This window comes from Neomonachus schauinslandi, chromosome 10 (genome assembly GCF_002201575.2).
Source record: "Neomonachus schauinslandi chromosome 10, ASM220157v2, whole genome shotgun sequence".
NCBI lineage: Eukaryota > Metazoa > Chordata > Mammalia > Carnivora > Phocidae > Neomonachus > Neomonachus schauinslandi.
This window is the reverse complement of record NC_058412.1, coordinates 65161388-65179250: the sequence shown is the minus strand read 5'-3', so window position 1 is coordinate 65179250 and position 17863 is coordinate 65161388. Positions and strand designations below refer to the sequence as shown.

Sequence of the window (17863 nt, the reverse complement as noted above, 5' to 3'; positions counted from 1 at the left end):
TATTTTCAATTAGCAAAGTATAAGAAATACATCATTTGAAAACATTTTGGTATGTATGTGTCAAATAAATTGGATCATGTAAACACAGCTGCCCCACGCGCTGGCAATGCTTTCCGAGTGGACCTGCCCCCACGCCCCAGAAGCAAAGGCTATTGTGTGTGTGTACTCTGAGCAGTGGCTGCCATTTCAGGGAACCAAAATACCAAACATCCTTTAAGTCTAGAAGCTTTATTGATACTTTGCTTTTACAGTTCACAATGCATTCCACAGATTCAGGACAGCTTAAACCACAAATGTATAAATCTTCATTTTATAATTTTTTTGCATCACAAGGTTTGATATTTGCAAACAACATTTTTGGAAGCATTAGATTCAGTCCAGAGATTCCGAGTTTATAACAAAATGAACTACAGGAAGTCTGTGCAGTGAAGTTTACTATGTGCATGGCATCGCTTCACATTGAAAACAGATGGTAGTGCTCCTGGAAATGGATTTTCTTTTTCTAAGCTTATGTGCTTTGGAACTATACACGTATAACAAATGACTCTCTGAAATATCAAGCACTGTGGGATAGCCGGAAGGTAAAGGTCTAAGCTTTGTGAAACACTATATATAGATATATATATCATCTATATTTACTTATATTGGCAATTAATATAACAGTAAAATTCACAATACACCTAGAACATACCAGAATGGCAAGCTTTTTCACTCTTGCTTTAGTGGTATGATCTCGTCTAAACATTTCATTTCAGAAAATCTGCATCAATCCACACAGACCATACACAGTGCACAAACTGTGGAAAGGATTTTTTTTTCAGCTCCACTTTCTCTGCGATTCCCACCCCCCCCCAAAAAAAAACAGCAAGACTACCTGCCACAAGTGTAATATACAGCTTTCTCAGATCTTTTTTTTATTCACCAGTGCCTCGTATAGGAAAAACAAATATGATTACGGTTTAAATCCATACATAGCAGCTTACAATACTTAAGATGATGAACACATGGCAGTCAAGACAGGTAATTTTTCCTCAGACACCGCAGTGCTAAAAATAAAGGTCTGTGAAGCTGCAATGTCAAGGTTTCCTCCTTCCCTGACCCTCCCCCATGTAATCAAATGAATATCCCCTTTATTTGTTGATTTCTGGCTTTTTCATTCAGCTTTGCGCTTCAATCCAGGGATTTTCGCTTGGATTCTACAAATGAAAAGGTTGGGGAAAAAAGGTCAATGGAAAGATTTTTCAATTTTAAGTATTTAAAAATGCTATCCTTCAAGAACTACTTGTGTAAGTGCTCAGCTTCTACAGGACATGAAATCCTAAGGCTGTCAAACTGTAAGCTGTAATTTTGCCACCTTACCTCCTGAATTAGACTTAAAGCCTTAAATACAACACAGAGCAAACACAGGAATCAACGATCCAAATGGAGAGAAAAATCTTTTGGCAATTCAGTCGTACTTTTTAGGTATGATTAAGATATGCTACTGATTAGGCCTATAAGATGAAAATACTACACTTTGTTCTCCAAGTCCAGCACACCTTATCCTTAGTGGGAAAAAAAAGTTGCAGATTTTAAATACTTACTTAGCCATAGCATCTTTAACATTCTTATTTGCAAGTCCTAGATAATGATCTATCTGCGCCTGAAAGAGATATAAAGGAGTTACTAGAAAATTAACATTCCTAAAGAATCTTATTAACCGTTACTATATTCCAGCAAATTAAAGGCTTTAATAAAGGCTTAAGAAACCATATTTTTCATTTTTATAAGGCTTTGGAAACCAGCACCGATTTGTTTTTTACGTAATACAGTGGGGCTTGTATTCTGAAATCTACAGTCAAGAAATTACCTGATGCCGTTCATAAATAACAGGAACGCTGAAGAGTGAAATCAGAGCTGAAAAAGCAAATACACAACCTCTAAAATAGACTGGTATGATTTAGGGAACAAACACTGAAAAGTCATCTAACTGGTAAACTCGTCAGTCAGGCAGTGTTCCTAATGAATGAATAAATACCCAAGGTTCTGGAGGCACCTGCTGGTGGAGAGCCACTCAAGAGGAATGAATGAATGAAGCAAGGGATCCTACAGGAACCATTCCTAGCTTAAAATCACATCCCACAGGCCTCATAAAATACAGGTGTCCCATGTTAGTCTGATTTATGACTGTACCATCAGGTGAGGCCAGCCCCCATCCGGTTTATCACTGTTAACTGGAGCATTCTTTAGGAATTAAAGTAGCAATTCAATATACAATATCAGTATCAGCAATTTATTTAAAGAGCTCACAACCTCAAACGTCTTCCCTACAATATAAGGATTTTCTCCACTAAAATGTCTCTAAACTCCTGCACATAATCTCTTATTGTGCAGTTTTTCATTCAAATCGTTTTGTAGACTTACCCAAAATCAGTAGTGTCAGACCATTGAACAAGGCACCAACATAGGTAAATACCCACATCAACACTGCAAACTGTAAGAAAATAACATTAGCCTATTAAAAACAATTCACACAAAGTTGAAGCTTTCAAATAGAAGCATCCCGTCTAAATGCCAACCTACCAGAGGCATAATCGTTGGAGACTTGGTAAAGTAATAGGATATTTTACCTGTAAGTCACCAGTCTCAATTTGAAATTCCAGAATCCTAATTAAGATAGATTTGATTTATTTTCTCTGGACTATACTAGGCCAAGTAGTTCACTAAAGTTTTCTCTGAGACCAGAGAACATGCCAAAGGTAGACCTTACCGTTTCAGCTCTGATACAGCATTTAGCTTTTAAATGGGAAGCCTGAAAAGGTATGCGAATTCGCTATTAAACCTGATTTTAAAGCACTAACAAGTATTTTAAGATCGACGTGAGCTGAATAATTCAGACATTAAAATCTCAGCTGAATAAGCAACAACGAGGCAGGGAATATTTACGATCAGAGAGAAGGGGTTTCAGGTACCAAAAATACCACCTGTAATATTTTATTAAGGATCAGAGGCATTGTCTGCACAGTGATATATGTTTTAATAGTTAACCCTGGAAATCAGGATGCCTCAATCTCATATACTCGTTAATAAAACTGACCATTAATATTCTTTTAGCCACTGCCTTCTGTATTTAACAAACACCAATATAGTTCTTACTATATTAGTGCCAGGCACTGCTTTAAATGCTTTACGAACATGAACTCATTTATTCCTCTTAACAACTTGGGGATGTAGGAATATTACCACAGCTGACGGAGACAACTCCAGGACAGACAGGTTGAATACCCTGCCTCGGGTCAGCTTTCACTGTCCCCTCGAGGGGCGGGGAACTGCAGGGAACTAACCAAACTTTCCTACTTTAGAGGTCAGGCTCTTAAAATCTAGTTTGGTTTTTTGTTTTCTGTTTTGTTTTTTAAATCATCCAACAAAGCAGCTAGGGAAAGGCTGTTCTAAAAAGGGATTTCATTTTGAGAAGTCCTTTATTTCCTCTGCATACCTTATTCATGAAGGGTTGGACAAGAAGTTTTCAGAGTTTTCTTCCAGTTCTAAAATTTGGTTGACCTCATATAGTACAGACTCGATGACATGTTCGAAGCAGTTCTTGGAAGACTTAAAGTCAGTCTGGATTTTATTATCTTAATCAGTAATTCCTTTGCTTTCTATTAAAGGCCTTCATGTGTCTTGCATTAGCTCTGCCCTGATTAGTAGGTAACACAATACAACGGCACCGTCTCCACTGATTAGTCAGGTACATACAACATGGTATAAATGAAAAGGAGCGTGGAGTGGAGTCAGCACCTCCATCCCCTAAAGCAGGGATTAGCAAACCTTTCCTATCAAGACAGTAAGATAATAACCATGTCTGGTTTTACGGGTCTCTCACATAGTTATCTCTGGAAATTTTTTGAATATTATCCTTTAAAAAATTTAAAAACCATTCTTAGTGGTTTTTTTAGTCTTCTTTAGCTATACCAAAACAGGCCATGGCCAGGCGCAGTAGTTTGCAGACCCTTGAACTAAAGCATATATTCCTCCATATAGTCATTCATTCAACAAAATCTGATTGTCTACTATGAGCTGAGTACCAAGCAGTAATTAAGATGCTCAACTCTAATAAGCACGTTTACTGCAGGTTAGGAACACACGATGGATTCCTCCACCAACTGTCAGTTCTACAAATAGCAACCTCTGGTTACCCCTACAACTGAATTTAATGTTCAAGTGACCAAATGTCAAGCATTCCTAACAGCTGCCAGTTGAAAATCAAAAATTAAATACTGCCCTGGTCTCAGCAACTGCTATGGTAGAAAGGTTTGAAGCATGACTCCAGTTAGCAAGCCTTTTCCTTCTCACAGAGTTTTACAGACTCCTATTGCAGAAGCTAATTATAACTTCTGGTGCTTAAGCAAGTCTGCTATAGAACATTTTCATGTTTTCATCCATCACCATCCACAAGTCTAAAGGGAAAAGCGTCAACCTTCTACATTTTAGAAGAAATTGCTTTGGCAATAAGGATACCTTTGTCCTGACAGAATTCCGATACTAACACATACAAGCTAAAAAGAAGTCCTAATTTGGTCATTAAGTCACCCACAAGGCCGTACTCCAAACCCACAAGGAGAGAAGCCCAAGACTTCACACCTAGCTCATCTAAGGGACTCAAATGTCACTGGACTTGCCTCTTGGGGGACACTCTGCCTAAAAGCTACACTACCCAAAGGCAAAGAAAGGAACAGAGGAAAGACTAAATGTCTGTGGGACCAGGCAGGGACCTTAAATTCATGAAGGAGCCTGACTAAGGACTGAGGCAAACAGACATATGTATTCTCCCTCTCACGGAGGCATGTACGACCCAGCTCCACAGACTGTTGCCATGCAAGTATTCCAGGCCAACGTTGCCAAAATTTCCCATTTTAAGAGAGAAACCAGAAATTCACATTTTTATGTGTTATCATAGAACTTTTAAATACTGCAATCTGGAGAAAATTTAACATTTTAAGGATTAACAAAAATGTTAGGTAAGGTTTTCCAGAGAATACAGCATGAGAGGAGAAAGGAATGGTAGTTAACGACATGCATTTAGCAATTGCACAATTACTGGAACCATTATATAATAAAAGCAACATTTTTTTTTTTGCAAATAATATTAGGTCAGTGAATCTCATCACAATGCCAGAAGTACTATTACTATCCCTACAGAAGAGCAAACCAAGACAAAGAACAATTAAGCAAGTTGCCAGACCAGAGGTCACAGTGATCTCAGGTTTATCTGACTCCAGAATCAATCTGCTCTGCTGTACTTAGGTAAAATCACCTACAGAGTAACTAACCATTATTAGTGGGAATTTGTCAGGAATGTGCATGCTATCATTAAGAGGCAAAGAATAAACACTTCAAAGAAACAAAACAAGCAACTTGCATTTTGGACCTACAAATTCTATGCTACATGGCAACTATTCTGTGACATTATAGCCAGTGCATATACTCACACGGAAATCAGAGATCATCTCTCTTTGGACAATAACAAGAGAGGAGGAAAAAGGACCAAAGTACAAGGAAGGTCTAATAAATACTTAAAGTGAGCAAGGGCCATGTCTTGTTGGCCTTTTGTCCCAGGGGAATAGGGAATTAAACTTTAACTGTGTATTAAACACCTAATTAAAAAGCTCTGCAGATTTTTATTAGATGATGTCTCAACAACCGGGGGCAACATTTTAAGGAAAATGGAGGAAGGGTGCATAACAATTTCAGACATTACTCTGGCAATTCTGACATTTTCAAACATTTCCTGCATTTTTAAAGAAAATTCTTTGCCCTTTTTGAAATCTTCAGCCTCATTCATTAGTATCGCTTTGATTGCCTACATTTTCCCTAGCCCATTTCCCTTCTAATTTTTTTGTGAGCCGGAGAAAGCAGGAACTGTCAAAATGTGTATGTTAATAACCACATAAGAGCCCAGGGGCTAGATTTTAATGTTCTTCTGGGTCAGCTATTTCTGGAGTTCAGACCTTTTAGGCTCACTTTCAGATTTAAGATTGTATTCTGGAGCATTAGGATTGCCTGATGTGCAGGCAACTATCACTGGTAATTCTCTTATAATTTTAACATGTATTTTCACTGAAAGTCACAGAACTACACTCATACAGAATCTGGTCTTTATCACCCAAAGCTGTATTACAGAAAAATAAGAACCTCTGCCTAAAATACCTGGTCTTGGTATCTGATAAAATTATTAGATTTTTTTTTTTTCCCTTGAGATTTGAGGTTTCAAAAGGCAGGATCCCTCTAATCAAACTTGGAGCCTTATTCAAGAAGCTCCAAACCTGAGCCCCGCAGGGACCGTCCCATGCCTATTACAGTGTGGGTGGTGGTGAGTGGGAGGTGGGAGCGGGGGAAAAAACCATAGGCTGGGGTTTATAGCTTAATGCCACAACTTTTAAAAAAGTGATTCTCCCAGCAGTATCCCCAGAAAAGTTAAATCACAATTTTAGGAGAAGGGCCCCCCATTCCTTCTCTTTCGCCCTTCACAGTTATCAGATGGTTCCAGTGTACAGCCAAGACGGAGAACCACTGTTTTAAAATAAATGAACCCTATCAAAGATCCCTTACACAGAAGACCAATCACAGAAACAGAATTAAACCTTAACTCGGGGTCTAAATATACTCAACTACCGTATACTAATTTTCTGGTACTCATGGGTATTATTTAAGACAAGGTTAACAGATATCACTGGATTAAATAGCATTATCCTGCCTCTTTCTGACTTCTCAGAGACTAATAAAGTACACCAGACTCCCAAGAAAAGGCTATATACATGGCTTTTGCAACTTAATTTTACTAGAGGACATTCCTCTTTCCTTTCCTTTCCTTTCCTTCATTCTCCTCCCCCCACCTGATGTCTGGCACTCAGTAGAACAAACCCACTTTAAGAAATAGAACCTTTAAAACAAATCCTGAGGACTGGACAAAACATTTGGCTGCAGTGAAATTTTATATTAACATTTGAAATAAGTTCTACTGAATGAATTAGAAATATTTTGTCAGAGATTTTGCCCATAATGTTTGACTAAAATTAATCCTTTGGGAAATGTATCATTGGCTCCATCTGTGGACACTTGCAATCTTTTCTAGGACCTAGAAGCTTGTACTTAATTGCAAAGGAGCAAAACAAATGGAACTTTTACACAAGAATTTAAAAGGAGAAATCTGTAAAACATGTCTTATTTGTCCAAGTCATCCACCAAAAGGAGACTTAGGCCAGACACAGTGATAACCACCATGTCACATCAGGTCTTTTTCAGCAGGCCTGATGCCTCAGGACCCTTGGAGTTTGTTTGTCTGTTTGTTTTAAATCACATTTGATTATGTGATTTTTTTTAAATCACTATCAAAAAAAAGGAATAAGCAAGAAGAAAAAGTTTCACACGCTAAGAATAGTGGCTCTAAAATTTTCACGTTCTGAGGAAGAAGGTTTCTAATAGAAGTAGTGGTAACTATGACCCAGAATCTAGAAATGAAGATTATATAAATGTGAGGGCACCAAATTTATGAAGATAGCAAGTTATAGAGAAACCTCTTTCAATGAAAATTTTTGTTTAAAAGCTATTATTTTAAATACGCCACAGAGCTTGATACCATGTGTATTTTCTACATTTAAAAACTTATGAGACTCCACTGCATTTTCTTGAGTTTAGGGTGGTGTCCATTTTCCTAATGATGAATCATACAAAATCAAAGTAATTCATCTGGAAACTGGAGACACCAGGGCTATTTATTAGCAAACTTTCAAGAGATTGAGACTCTAAATATAAGGAAATAAATCCGTCTAATAGGGCAAATCGTTTCTTCTTTACATTGAAAAAGTAAAAAAAGAATGAACTGAAAAAAACCTTTTTTTGCTTGCTTTAGGGAGAGAGAATCTATCATTCTACTGGCTGTTACGGCTAAAAGGCAAAAAGTAATAGAGTCAGGAGGAATCACTGTCTTTTAAAAAAACAAAAACAAAAACAAAACCACTCTGTATATACAAAAACTATGGGGGAATAAGAGTGGTAAATGCTTAAGGAACTATCTATAGAAAGGGAATACTAAGTCATTTTTATAAAGAGTCAAGAGTGTTAAGATTTTTGTTAGCTTTTGTCAATGAGACATTTTAAAGATTTTATTTTTATTTATTTATTTATTTGACAGAGAGAGACACAGCGAGAGAAGGAACACAAGCAGGGGGAGTGGAAGAGGGAGAAGCAGGCTTCCCGCCGAGCAGGGAGCCCGATGCGGGGCTCGATCCCAGGACCCTGGGATCATGACCTGAGCCGAAGGCAGACGCTTAACGACTGAGCCACCCAGGCGCCCCTCAATGAGACATTTTAAGCAAGTACCCTGTTTCTATAATACCCTTATTCAGTGGTAACAAACAGATGGAATTTGTACTACTCAGACACAATGACATTAAGATTTAATTAAAGGGGGTCAATTTTTTATTTGAATTAATTTTAAAGAGGATCAAAAGGTAAAAAGAAAAAGTTTATTGACTTTGGAGGTACCAACACCATTGCACAGGGAGAAAAAGACACAGCCTGCCTTATTCTTTTGCTTCAACAGATTTTGAGACCTAAATGCAAAGTTCATTCTGTGTGTTAATATGTTGAAGTACCTGTTCCTTATTCGGAGCCCTGAATGAATCACCATGTGTGCAAGTCACCAAGCAGCTTTCCTTGAGCTCTGGGTTTGCCAAAAAACACTACTCAAGAAAACCATTCAAATAAATTTTCTTTTCAAAAGTACTCCTAATCCATAAGTAGTAAAGTAGTAAAATGTAATTCTAATGCAAGTCAATATTAAGAAATATTAAGAAAAAAGAATTTTTTAAAAAAATAAGAAAATTTCATAAAAATAAAGTGTTTCAGGAAGTAAATCTGCCTCATTATGTGCCACATCTGTTAACCAAAGGTCACATATATAAAAGCCACTCAAGGCAAAAATTTATCAAGTTCAGTTTTTCTCATTTATGCTAGTTTCATCATGAATAAAATACCTGCTTTAAAAAAAAAACCTGAGCATCTAAGGTAATTTTCAAAAGAAATTAAAAATTGAGATTTAACAGCAAAATGAAATTCTTCATCTTAGAGAAGTAATTTATTCATAAAATGTCCTCATCTTTTTTTTCAAGTATCTGTGCAAAACAGACTTAAAAGGTGTTTATAATATTTAACCAGGCCTTCTCTAACATTTTCATGCTCCTCTAGCTTTTGCCAAGTATTTCCACACATAACTGTGTACACATAGGACTGTATATAGAGGATGATAAAATCTGAAAGAACAAAGAAGTTTTGACTATAGACATGTGGAGACTTTAAAACCTGTAAAAACTGGAACATAACAAATCATTTGTTATTATCTTCTGATATTAAATTCTGGGTATATCAAAAATGAGAAGCAAATAAACTTACCTTCAGAGAATCAACTAAATCATCAACTAAAAAGAGGCGTCTGAGTTCTTTTATCGTGCAGTTCACATGACCAAGAGCAGAGTTACTGTATTTCTGAACCAACTCCTCAGATATAGCAACTTCAGATTCTAAGTATGCCCTGGAAAACAAAACACATCCTAACGGTCACTGATCAGAGTGATTCTCCCTGGATGTCTGTCAATCAGCAAGCATGTATCTGTAAAAGAACACATTAATAAAATATTTTACTATAAAAACCTACTGTTTCCAGATTAAGCACAATGTAAAAATTCACCAATCAATGCATATTTCATTGACATGCACAGGGTCAGCTGATGAGCACAGAAAAAATCATTTGCTTTCAAGTTAGACTGAGCTGGGCTTGAATCTTAAGCTCCGCCACTTACTTGTCTGTTAACTTTGCAAAGTTACTATCATGAGGATTCAAGGAGTAGAGTGCTTACTACAAGCGGGCACAAAGAAGCACTCGATAAATGGAAGTTATTATTATGGATTTGGTTTTTTCTCTTCACGCTGACATTAGGCTGTCTCATTAGATTTTCCTAACAAAGATCCTATTCGTTCCCAAATCCTACACTCTCTCAGCCTAAGTTTTAGGGGAAACTGCCCAATATGTAGGGGCCCAGATTGTGAAATGGCTGCCAAAAGTATGGTGCTAATGCCAGTAAAACGTAATAGTTAGTGCCCATGTAGCTGCCCTAATCTATACTAAGACAGCTGGAATCGTTCTATTTAAGAAAACAACTGTAATGAAGAAGAAAAGTCATGTGCAGGAATGCAAGGAACTATTTCATTAGTTACTGTTTCAAAGAAGCCATTTTATCTTGGTAGAGAAGAACCAACTCAGAAATACTAAGCATTCTTTTCTGTCGTTGGAAGTAGCTCCTTATAACCCAGTCTCTCTTCATCACTCTCCGATGTTGGTGGACACTAGTTACTCACACTGGAAAGAACAGTCCTCTCATAAATCCCTGTCCCATAGTTTACTTCTGTAATATGTCCCAAATATGTCTCATTTTTATTCACTATGCTCTCTAAGTGTTCATTATTTAAAAACTGGAACATTCTTTCTCCAAACCAATCGCTAATCTGTCTGCATCCTAATCCATTCCTTCAACCAATGCTAGATTAGTTTTACTTAAATTTTCCTAGATAGTGCTACTTAGATTCAACTCAGGTAGGAGTTAGAAGACCTGCTACTATCTAGCTGTGTAACCTTGCAAAGTCATTTGACTTCTCAGGGTCATGGTTCCCACTCTATAAAATTAGAGAAACTGACCTTCTTAAATCTCTTCAGCCTCAAACATTCTGTGATTCTATGGTTCCAACTTTGCAACCAGAGCCCTCCTCAATCTTTCCAAACTGATTTCTCACTACTCACTATGTTGCAGCCAAATATGAGCCATTCATCAAACATTTTTTAATCTTACTTCCTTTGTTCATCATACTGTTTTCCCAATCCACAATGCTCTCCTCTCATCTCTAGTCATAGCACACCCAATCAGCCCATCTCAAATCCCACCCATATGGGAAGCCTCTTTGGCTCTTTCTTCCCTAAGACCCTATTATGCAATTCTAATAATGCTTTCTTTTGTAGTATTATTATAGCATTGACCATAGCCAACCCTGGAATATGGACACATGTATACTTGTGTATTTTTCCTACAAAAGTATAAACTGTTAAAGACCAGGAACGTATCTTTACTATGATGGCACAGCACTCAGACAATTATTATTGATTAACCAGCACATATCAAGCTGTTATCATCGAGTGAAAAATGATCAAAGAGTCACATCTACCCTTAAATCGGCAATAATTTATTTGTGCAGCTCTGAGAAACACGGAGCAGAAGCCGGTGTAACGTTCAGTGGGCATCCTGCTTCTTCGTACCACTGCTTTCCCTCGTGGAGACAAGGCGCCCGGCCAGCACGCACCGGAGCGGCGCTCTCCGTCAGGGGAGCCCCATGCGTATTTACGCCCATCCAGCCGGCCCGTGAGCCACACTAACGCAATGCCCGCGGTGCGCCGCTGCCCCGGGCCCGCGGGCGGTCGGTACACGCCGCATGGCCCCGCCCTCGGTAGTGCAGAAATTGCCCAACAGGGTCAAACTGGCATGACTAATGACTAGTGTCTCATGACTCTAAAATGAGGAAGTGTTTCTCAAGAAATAAGGAATAAGAAAAATCTCTAGATTTTTCCCCAAAAGTCTTCTTTAATATTTTTTAAAAAAGTCTAAAATTTATAGTGTAGTTAATTTAGAAGTTTTGGCTTGACAATATTTTTATGTATTTCAATATATCTAATTCAAAATTATATTCCTCTATAGGATATAGCTCTGCCATTTTGCAGCTGCAATTTGAAGTTACTGAACCTCAAGTATGTTTCCCTCTCTGTGGAATGGACTAATACCATCTGTCTCATTGAGTGGTTATGAAAATTAAGTCTGTACATAAAAGGCCAAGGACATAAGAGCCATTCATAAATGTTGGTCTCTCTCCCAAACTGAGGTAGCATCATTACTTCACCAATATGAAGAGAGCTAGAACAAAATAACCAATCTTTACAATAAACAAAACAGATCTTTTCTTGTAAAGTCTGAAAATCAGTTTACATTTACCCATTAATATCAACTAGATAATGTTCTCAGTAGTTACATACTCATTCATGCCCATGGATACTTGCCTTGCCAACATAGTTTTAAAATATTCAAAATCTATTTGAGAGAAAAAAATGATGTCTATATACAAAACAATCAGAGAACATTTCAAAGCCATACTTAGTGCAATAGGAAATGAACCCTCAGATCATCTGGAGCCAGTGTTAGGGAAACCTTCTTCAAAAAGTTACATCTTGAAATCAAACACAGAACCAAATAAAAAGTCTAATAGATTAGGTCATCTGAGAAGCTAAAAAGGGAGCACAAATGGGCACAAACAAAACTCTACAAGGGGTGAATGAGAGACAAGATAAAGATATTTGGACTTGATCCTGTAGTGAACAGAAAGCCCATATGCCTAAAAATATAATAAAATTAATATCTGAGGAAAATGTGACAACATCTATAAAAGCTGAAGTAAACCAAGGTAACCAGAACCCAATTTGGTAACAAGTGAAGTCCAGCCAGCGTAGACAAACTTTTTCTGTAAAGGGTGATGAGGAAGTATTTTAGGCTTTGAAGTCCATATAGTCTCTGTCACAACTACTTAACTCTGCTATTACAGCATGATGAAAACAGCTAAATGACTGAGTATGCCTGTGTTCTAATAAAACTTTATTTACAAAAGCAGGCAGCAGACTGGATTTGGTCCCTGGCTATAGTTCATGAACTTGTGGTCTACACTGAGGAAGCAGGAGAAAACAACACAACTTAGTTATCTTCTTTACATGAGATGGGAAAAAAGATAACATCAAAATTGGGAGCCTGAAATGAGGATAGTAGTGGTGTTACTGATAGAAGTTGACAAGTTTGAGAAAAAACGTTCATTTACAGACATGATAAGTTAGTGGTTGTCAGAGAGTGGGTGGGAAATAACTACCAATGGGTAGAAAATGTCTTTTTGGTGTGATGAGAATATCTAGAGTTAGATGGTGATGATTGTACAATTCTGAGAACATACTAAAAACCACTGAATTTTATAATACATGCATTTTATCTCAATTTTTTAAAACTGGGGGGAAATACATGCTGAGTCTGAAGTTAGGGCAGAAGACCCAAACTGAGGTATGTCCCATTACCAATTAGATATGTGATGTGACAGTGTACTCATAAAAGTTAAGGGCAGATGGGGGCGCCTGGGTGGCTCAGTCGTTAAGCGTCAGCCTTCGGCTCAGGTCGTGATCCCAGGGTCCTGGGATCGAGCCCCGCATCGGGCTCCCTGCTCCGCGGGAAGCCTGCTTCTCCCTCTCCCACTCCCCCTGCTTGTGTTCCCTCTCTGGCTGTCTTTCTCTCTGTCAAATAAATAAAACCTTTAAAAAAAAAAAAAAGTTAAGGGCAGATGATCGTTTCGAGATGAGGAGTGGCCATACAGACACTCATCAAAGGATAACAAGACAATACAAAAGTACGCCTCAGGGAACAAGAGAAGGAAACTAGACAGAGAAGGAAGGGCAAGAGAACACATGGGCATGACAAGATAGCGTTAGAGAAAAACATGCACATACTACTGGTAAGAAAGGTATTTAAATATCAGCATAAAAAGTAAGCAATAAAGAAAACAGAACTTTCACCAATCCTAACCATGTTAAAAAGATATAGTTCCCATTAAAGTAAAATTAGATAACCAATACCTAGTTTCCATAAATATTACTAACACATAGCCGAGTCAGGCTAACGACACACAAACCCAGTATTTTTCCATCATGAGCCCATGAAATTACCTTTAATCTAAAAAATCTCAAAAGCAGATGCTTTTGGTATAGCTTTTCAGCAAAAATCTGCAATTATCTTTAAGCAGTAAAAAAATGCATGCCTGTAACTCTATAGAATGAAGTCTTAATACTAATCCTGTTTATGGTGTTGCCAGTGTGTGCCTTGTTTTCCAGACATCTCACCTGAATGGGTGGCCTTCATCTGATTTCTGGATAGCTTGGATCACACCCTTATATATCCTAAAGCTGATAGTCACAGAGAGCAGGGCCAAGACAATGTAGGCCGTTACACTCACAATGCTGAATACTGTCAGTGAGAGCAGCAGGAATAAGCTGGCGCCAAACACTACTCCCGTCTTCTTCATGTCTCTCCAGTAGAGGAGGTCAACCACTAAAAATTAGAAAAGGAGAAATCTGAAATTAGAACATTATTTTATCCATTTCGATTTGGCACATTTATATTTGCTCCACCTACAAAAAAAAAAAAAAATGTCTCTAAGGTAAAACCAAAACCTGAAGTGTTACAGAAAGATTAACTTCGTAAGCTGCATTTTAAACCTATTCTAAACTGTAAATTAGAATCAGACCTGCATCTATTTACCATAAATTTCCCTCATGCAAATCTGTTCCCTTCATGTCCAAATCAGTCTGGCTATACAATATACAAGATTGTTCAATCTCTCAAGCCCAGTATAGCAGACTTCTAATCCAAAACAATTTTCTTAAAAATCATTTTGAGGGCTTCCAACTTTGTTCATTGCATGATATAAATACAAATAATATAAAAAAATCTCAACACACACTCACTGAAATGATACTTCAATGATGTAAAAACATATTTATTTGCAGAAAAACCACTAATTCAAAAAAAATGTTAAGCAATAAAACTATGAAAAACTACACATAGAAGTTCTACAGCTCTGCTTTTAAGAGACCTCTCTTCGAGAAACAAATGAAACTGTAACCTAACCTGGCTATCATTAAAACAAAAATTTCCTACAAAGCCAAAGACAAAGGGAAACAGCCTTTAGATTACCTGAAAAGCTACTTCTCTTTGAGAGTAGATAAATAAAATGCTATAAAAATGTAGGTGTCAAAGAAAACGAGAAGAACTAAATTTGTTACACTGTTTATATAATGTTTAATAGTAAGGAATCAGACAAAGCCAAACTTAGCAAGTTTGCTCTTGGCCTATGGTCACAGAGCCTCTGTGGCGATCAAATATCCATAGGCCTGCGGTTTTAAGGTCAGGTTATGTACAACACACAAAGAATTCTGCAGTGTGCCAAAGGGTTCTTGAATTCACAGGCTAAACGTAATTTGTCTCTCTCTGGATTGTGAACAACTGGGGAACTGGGGGAGGTTAGTATCCTTATAGTAACATAAGTATGGGCATATTCTTGAGTACAATCTTAAATACCTGTTAATTTTTAAGATAAAAAAGGTAACAAAGAAAAACCACATTTCCAGGGGCTGCTCTGGCCTTGAGGTTCTCTAAGGTATGTAACTTTCCTTTACTGTTAGGGGTACTTCCGCGGGGAAAACTATGTATGTGAAATGTAAAATGTTGGAGTGTCTGACACACAACAGGGGCTCAACATTTATTATGTTTAGTATACACTTATTCTATTCTCCTATGATTTGATTTAAATGCTATTTCTTTTAAAGATTTTATTTATTTGACAGAGTGAAGAGAGCACAAGCAGGGGGAGCAGTAGAAGGAGAGGGAGGTGCAGGCTCCCCGCCAAGCAGGGAGCCCAACGCGGGGCTCGATCCCAGGACCCCGGGATCATGACCCGAGCCGAAGGCAGATGCTTAACCATCTGAGCCACCCAGGCGCCCCTAAGTGCTATTAATTTAACATTTTATGATTTACAGTTTTGTGTTCAACCTCTAATTTCAATTCTTTATTCACATTTTCCCCTATCTCAAGTTCGTTCCAACCCTGCCTAAAACATCTACCTTAGTTTTGTTCTATTCAACTAGTTCCTACTATTGTACCAATATAGTAGCACAACTGAGAAATAACCAGAACTTGAAGCAGTGTATCTATGCTATTCAAATGACATCATGAATAACGTCATATTGAATAAAGAGACAGCAAGCAATGCTAATAGTTTTGTGACATTTAGCAAACATTTACTGAGCTGATACCGTTCAAGAAACTCAACCTAGTAAAATGAATTAAAAACCTGAAAATGGGGGCGCCTGGGTGGCTCAGTTGGTTAAGCAACTGCCTTCGGCTCAGGTCATGATCCTGGAGTCCCTGGATCGAGTCCCGCATCGGGCTCCCTGCTTGGCGGGGAGCCTGCTTCTCCCTCTGACCCTCCCCCCTCTCATGTGCTCTCTCTCTGTCATTCTCTCTGTCTCAAATAAATAAAATCTTTAAAAAAAAAAAAACCTGAAAATGGGGATGTGGACTTTTCTTTAAGACCCCGTCCAACTCTAATACACTACAATTCTAGGAAGACAGTGACACGTAAAAACAATGACAAAAAAATTATAAAATAACTGTTGCACCATCATGAGAATTCAGGAAAAGAAAAAAACTGGAGGAAACTTTTAAAGACTGTGAAAAAGATAGAAGTTGAGCTGGGTCCTAAAGAATGGGTAGATCTAGAAAACGTAAAGATGCAGGTCTCATTATAAGTCTCTGCTAGCAAGGGTTCTCCTAATTAATGTAGTTCTGTTTGTTTTTTTAAACAGGGTACCTGAGAGGGTGGGGGAAGCAATGATAAAGATTGCTCTTGGTAAAGTAATTCCTTCCTGTGAGGCTCCCCCCTGCTCCAAACAAAGCACTTAGAGTCTGGTGTTGGGTCACCTACACTCAACAACTGGCTCCATAACTTACTCGCTATGTGACCTCAAGCAAGTCACTAAATCTCTCTGTACCTCAGTTTCTGTATCTATAGAATACACATTCTATATTCTACATATTCTATGCAAACAGGAATGATCCTATTGAGATACTATGAGGATTAAGTGAGAAAATTAACAAAATTTTTCTTTAATAAGATAACGAATATACTGCATTTAATACAGTGCACAGCATATAATAAATTCTTAATAAATGTCAGGGCTGTTATTTGTTGTTGTTAATACCATCGCAGTCACTATCACCATTCTTAGCGAGGTGTTAAATATAAAGAAAAAGAAAAGAAAATTTCAACCTCATGATTAACTTGCAAGTTAATAAATCATACTGCTGTTACAAACATGTTACTTTAGAAGCCACGTGGAAAAGGATTTTCAAACTTATCTAAGATTTCACTAATGCAGAACAAAAAGTTGACAACCTAGAAGAAGCAGCAAAGTAAAGTACACCTCAAATTTTGCATGAACAAATGCTGCCTTTAAAAATGTATGGTTCTCTAAGTGCTCCAAAACATTTATTAACCTTTGAAATCACTACTGGTAATAAATTAAAATAAATGCAGATATCTTCTCTATTCCTTACCATCATTAAAAACTATTCAATAAGACCTGATTATAAAAGAAATGACTTCAGACTTGAGATGTACAACATAAATGACTAACCTAATTACCTAACATGAGTTACTGTCTGGACAGTTTCAATGACTAGATAAGAATTATTTATAACTGGCCTATAATTTCTATATAGATATGGTGGAAGAAATTTCTAGTGGCTCTAGGATTCAACAGACCCATAACCTAGTACTGGCTCTGCAACTGGAAAACTCTGGATGAGGCTCCCAACTTCTCTGGACCTCAGTTTTATCATCAGTAATCAGGGCATTAGATAAATGATTTTTCCTTCCCCTTCAGAAACTAACACACAGTCAGTACAAAGATACACAATCAGTCCTGCATTCAAATTCCCAATCAGTGGATCTGTATTAATGAGATTTTATTGCTGTATTATCTGTGCCAAATATAAATTTTAAAATAACTCCTTCCTTTTTAGTTCTAGATTTTTTTAAGGGGAGAAGGGCTTAAATCATACCAGTCTTTTGAAATGAACCTTACTAAAAAACGCCTTCTTAAGTGTCAAACATTATTAGAACTTTAGGAAAACAAAAATTC

At 37.4% G+C, this 17863-nt stretch overlaps 1 protein-coding gene across 4 annotated transcripts in view; it reads right to left on the bottom strand.

Annotated features, from left to right (window-relative positions):
- Positions 1-212: 212 nt before the first annotated feature.
- Positions 213-17863, bottom strand: part of RTN4 (reticulon 4) — a 71122-nt gene continuing 53471 nt past the window's right edge. For all 4 annotated transcript variants that reach the window (XM_021701282.2, XM_021701283.2, XM_021701284.2 and 1 more), the window contains 6 exons: positions 14003-14210; positions 9430-9568; positions 2404-2473; positions 1850-1896; positions 1584-1642; positions 213-1196 (listed from right to left, as the gene is read on the bottom strand). In XM_021701282.2, coding sequence (XP_021556957.1) covers positions 1154-1196; positions 1584-1642; positions 1850-1896; positions 2404-2473; positions 9430-9568; positions 14003-14210 — 566 coding nt within the window. In that variant the 3' untranslated portion in view covers positions 213-1153. The remainder of the gene's footprint in view (positions 1197-1583; positions 1643-1849; positions 1897-2403; positions 2474-9429; positions 9569-14002; positions 14211-17863) is intronic.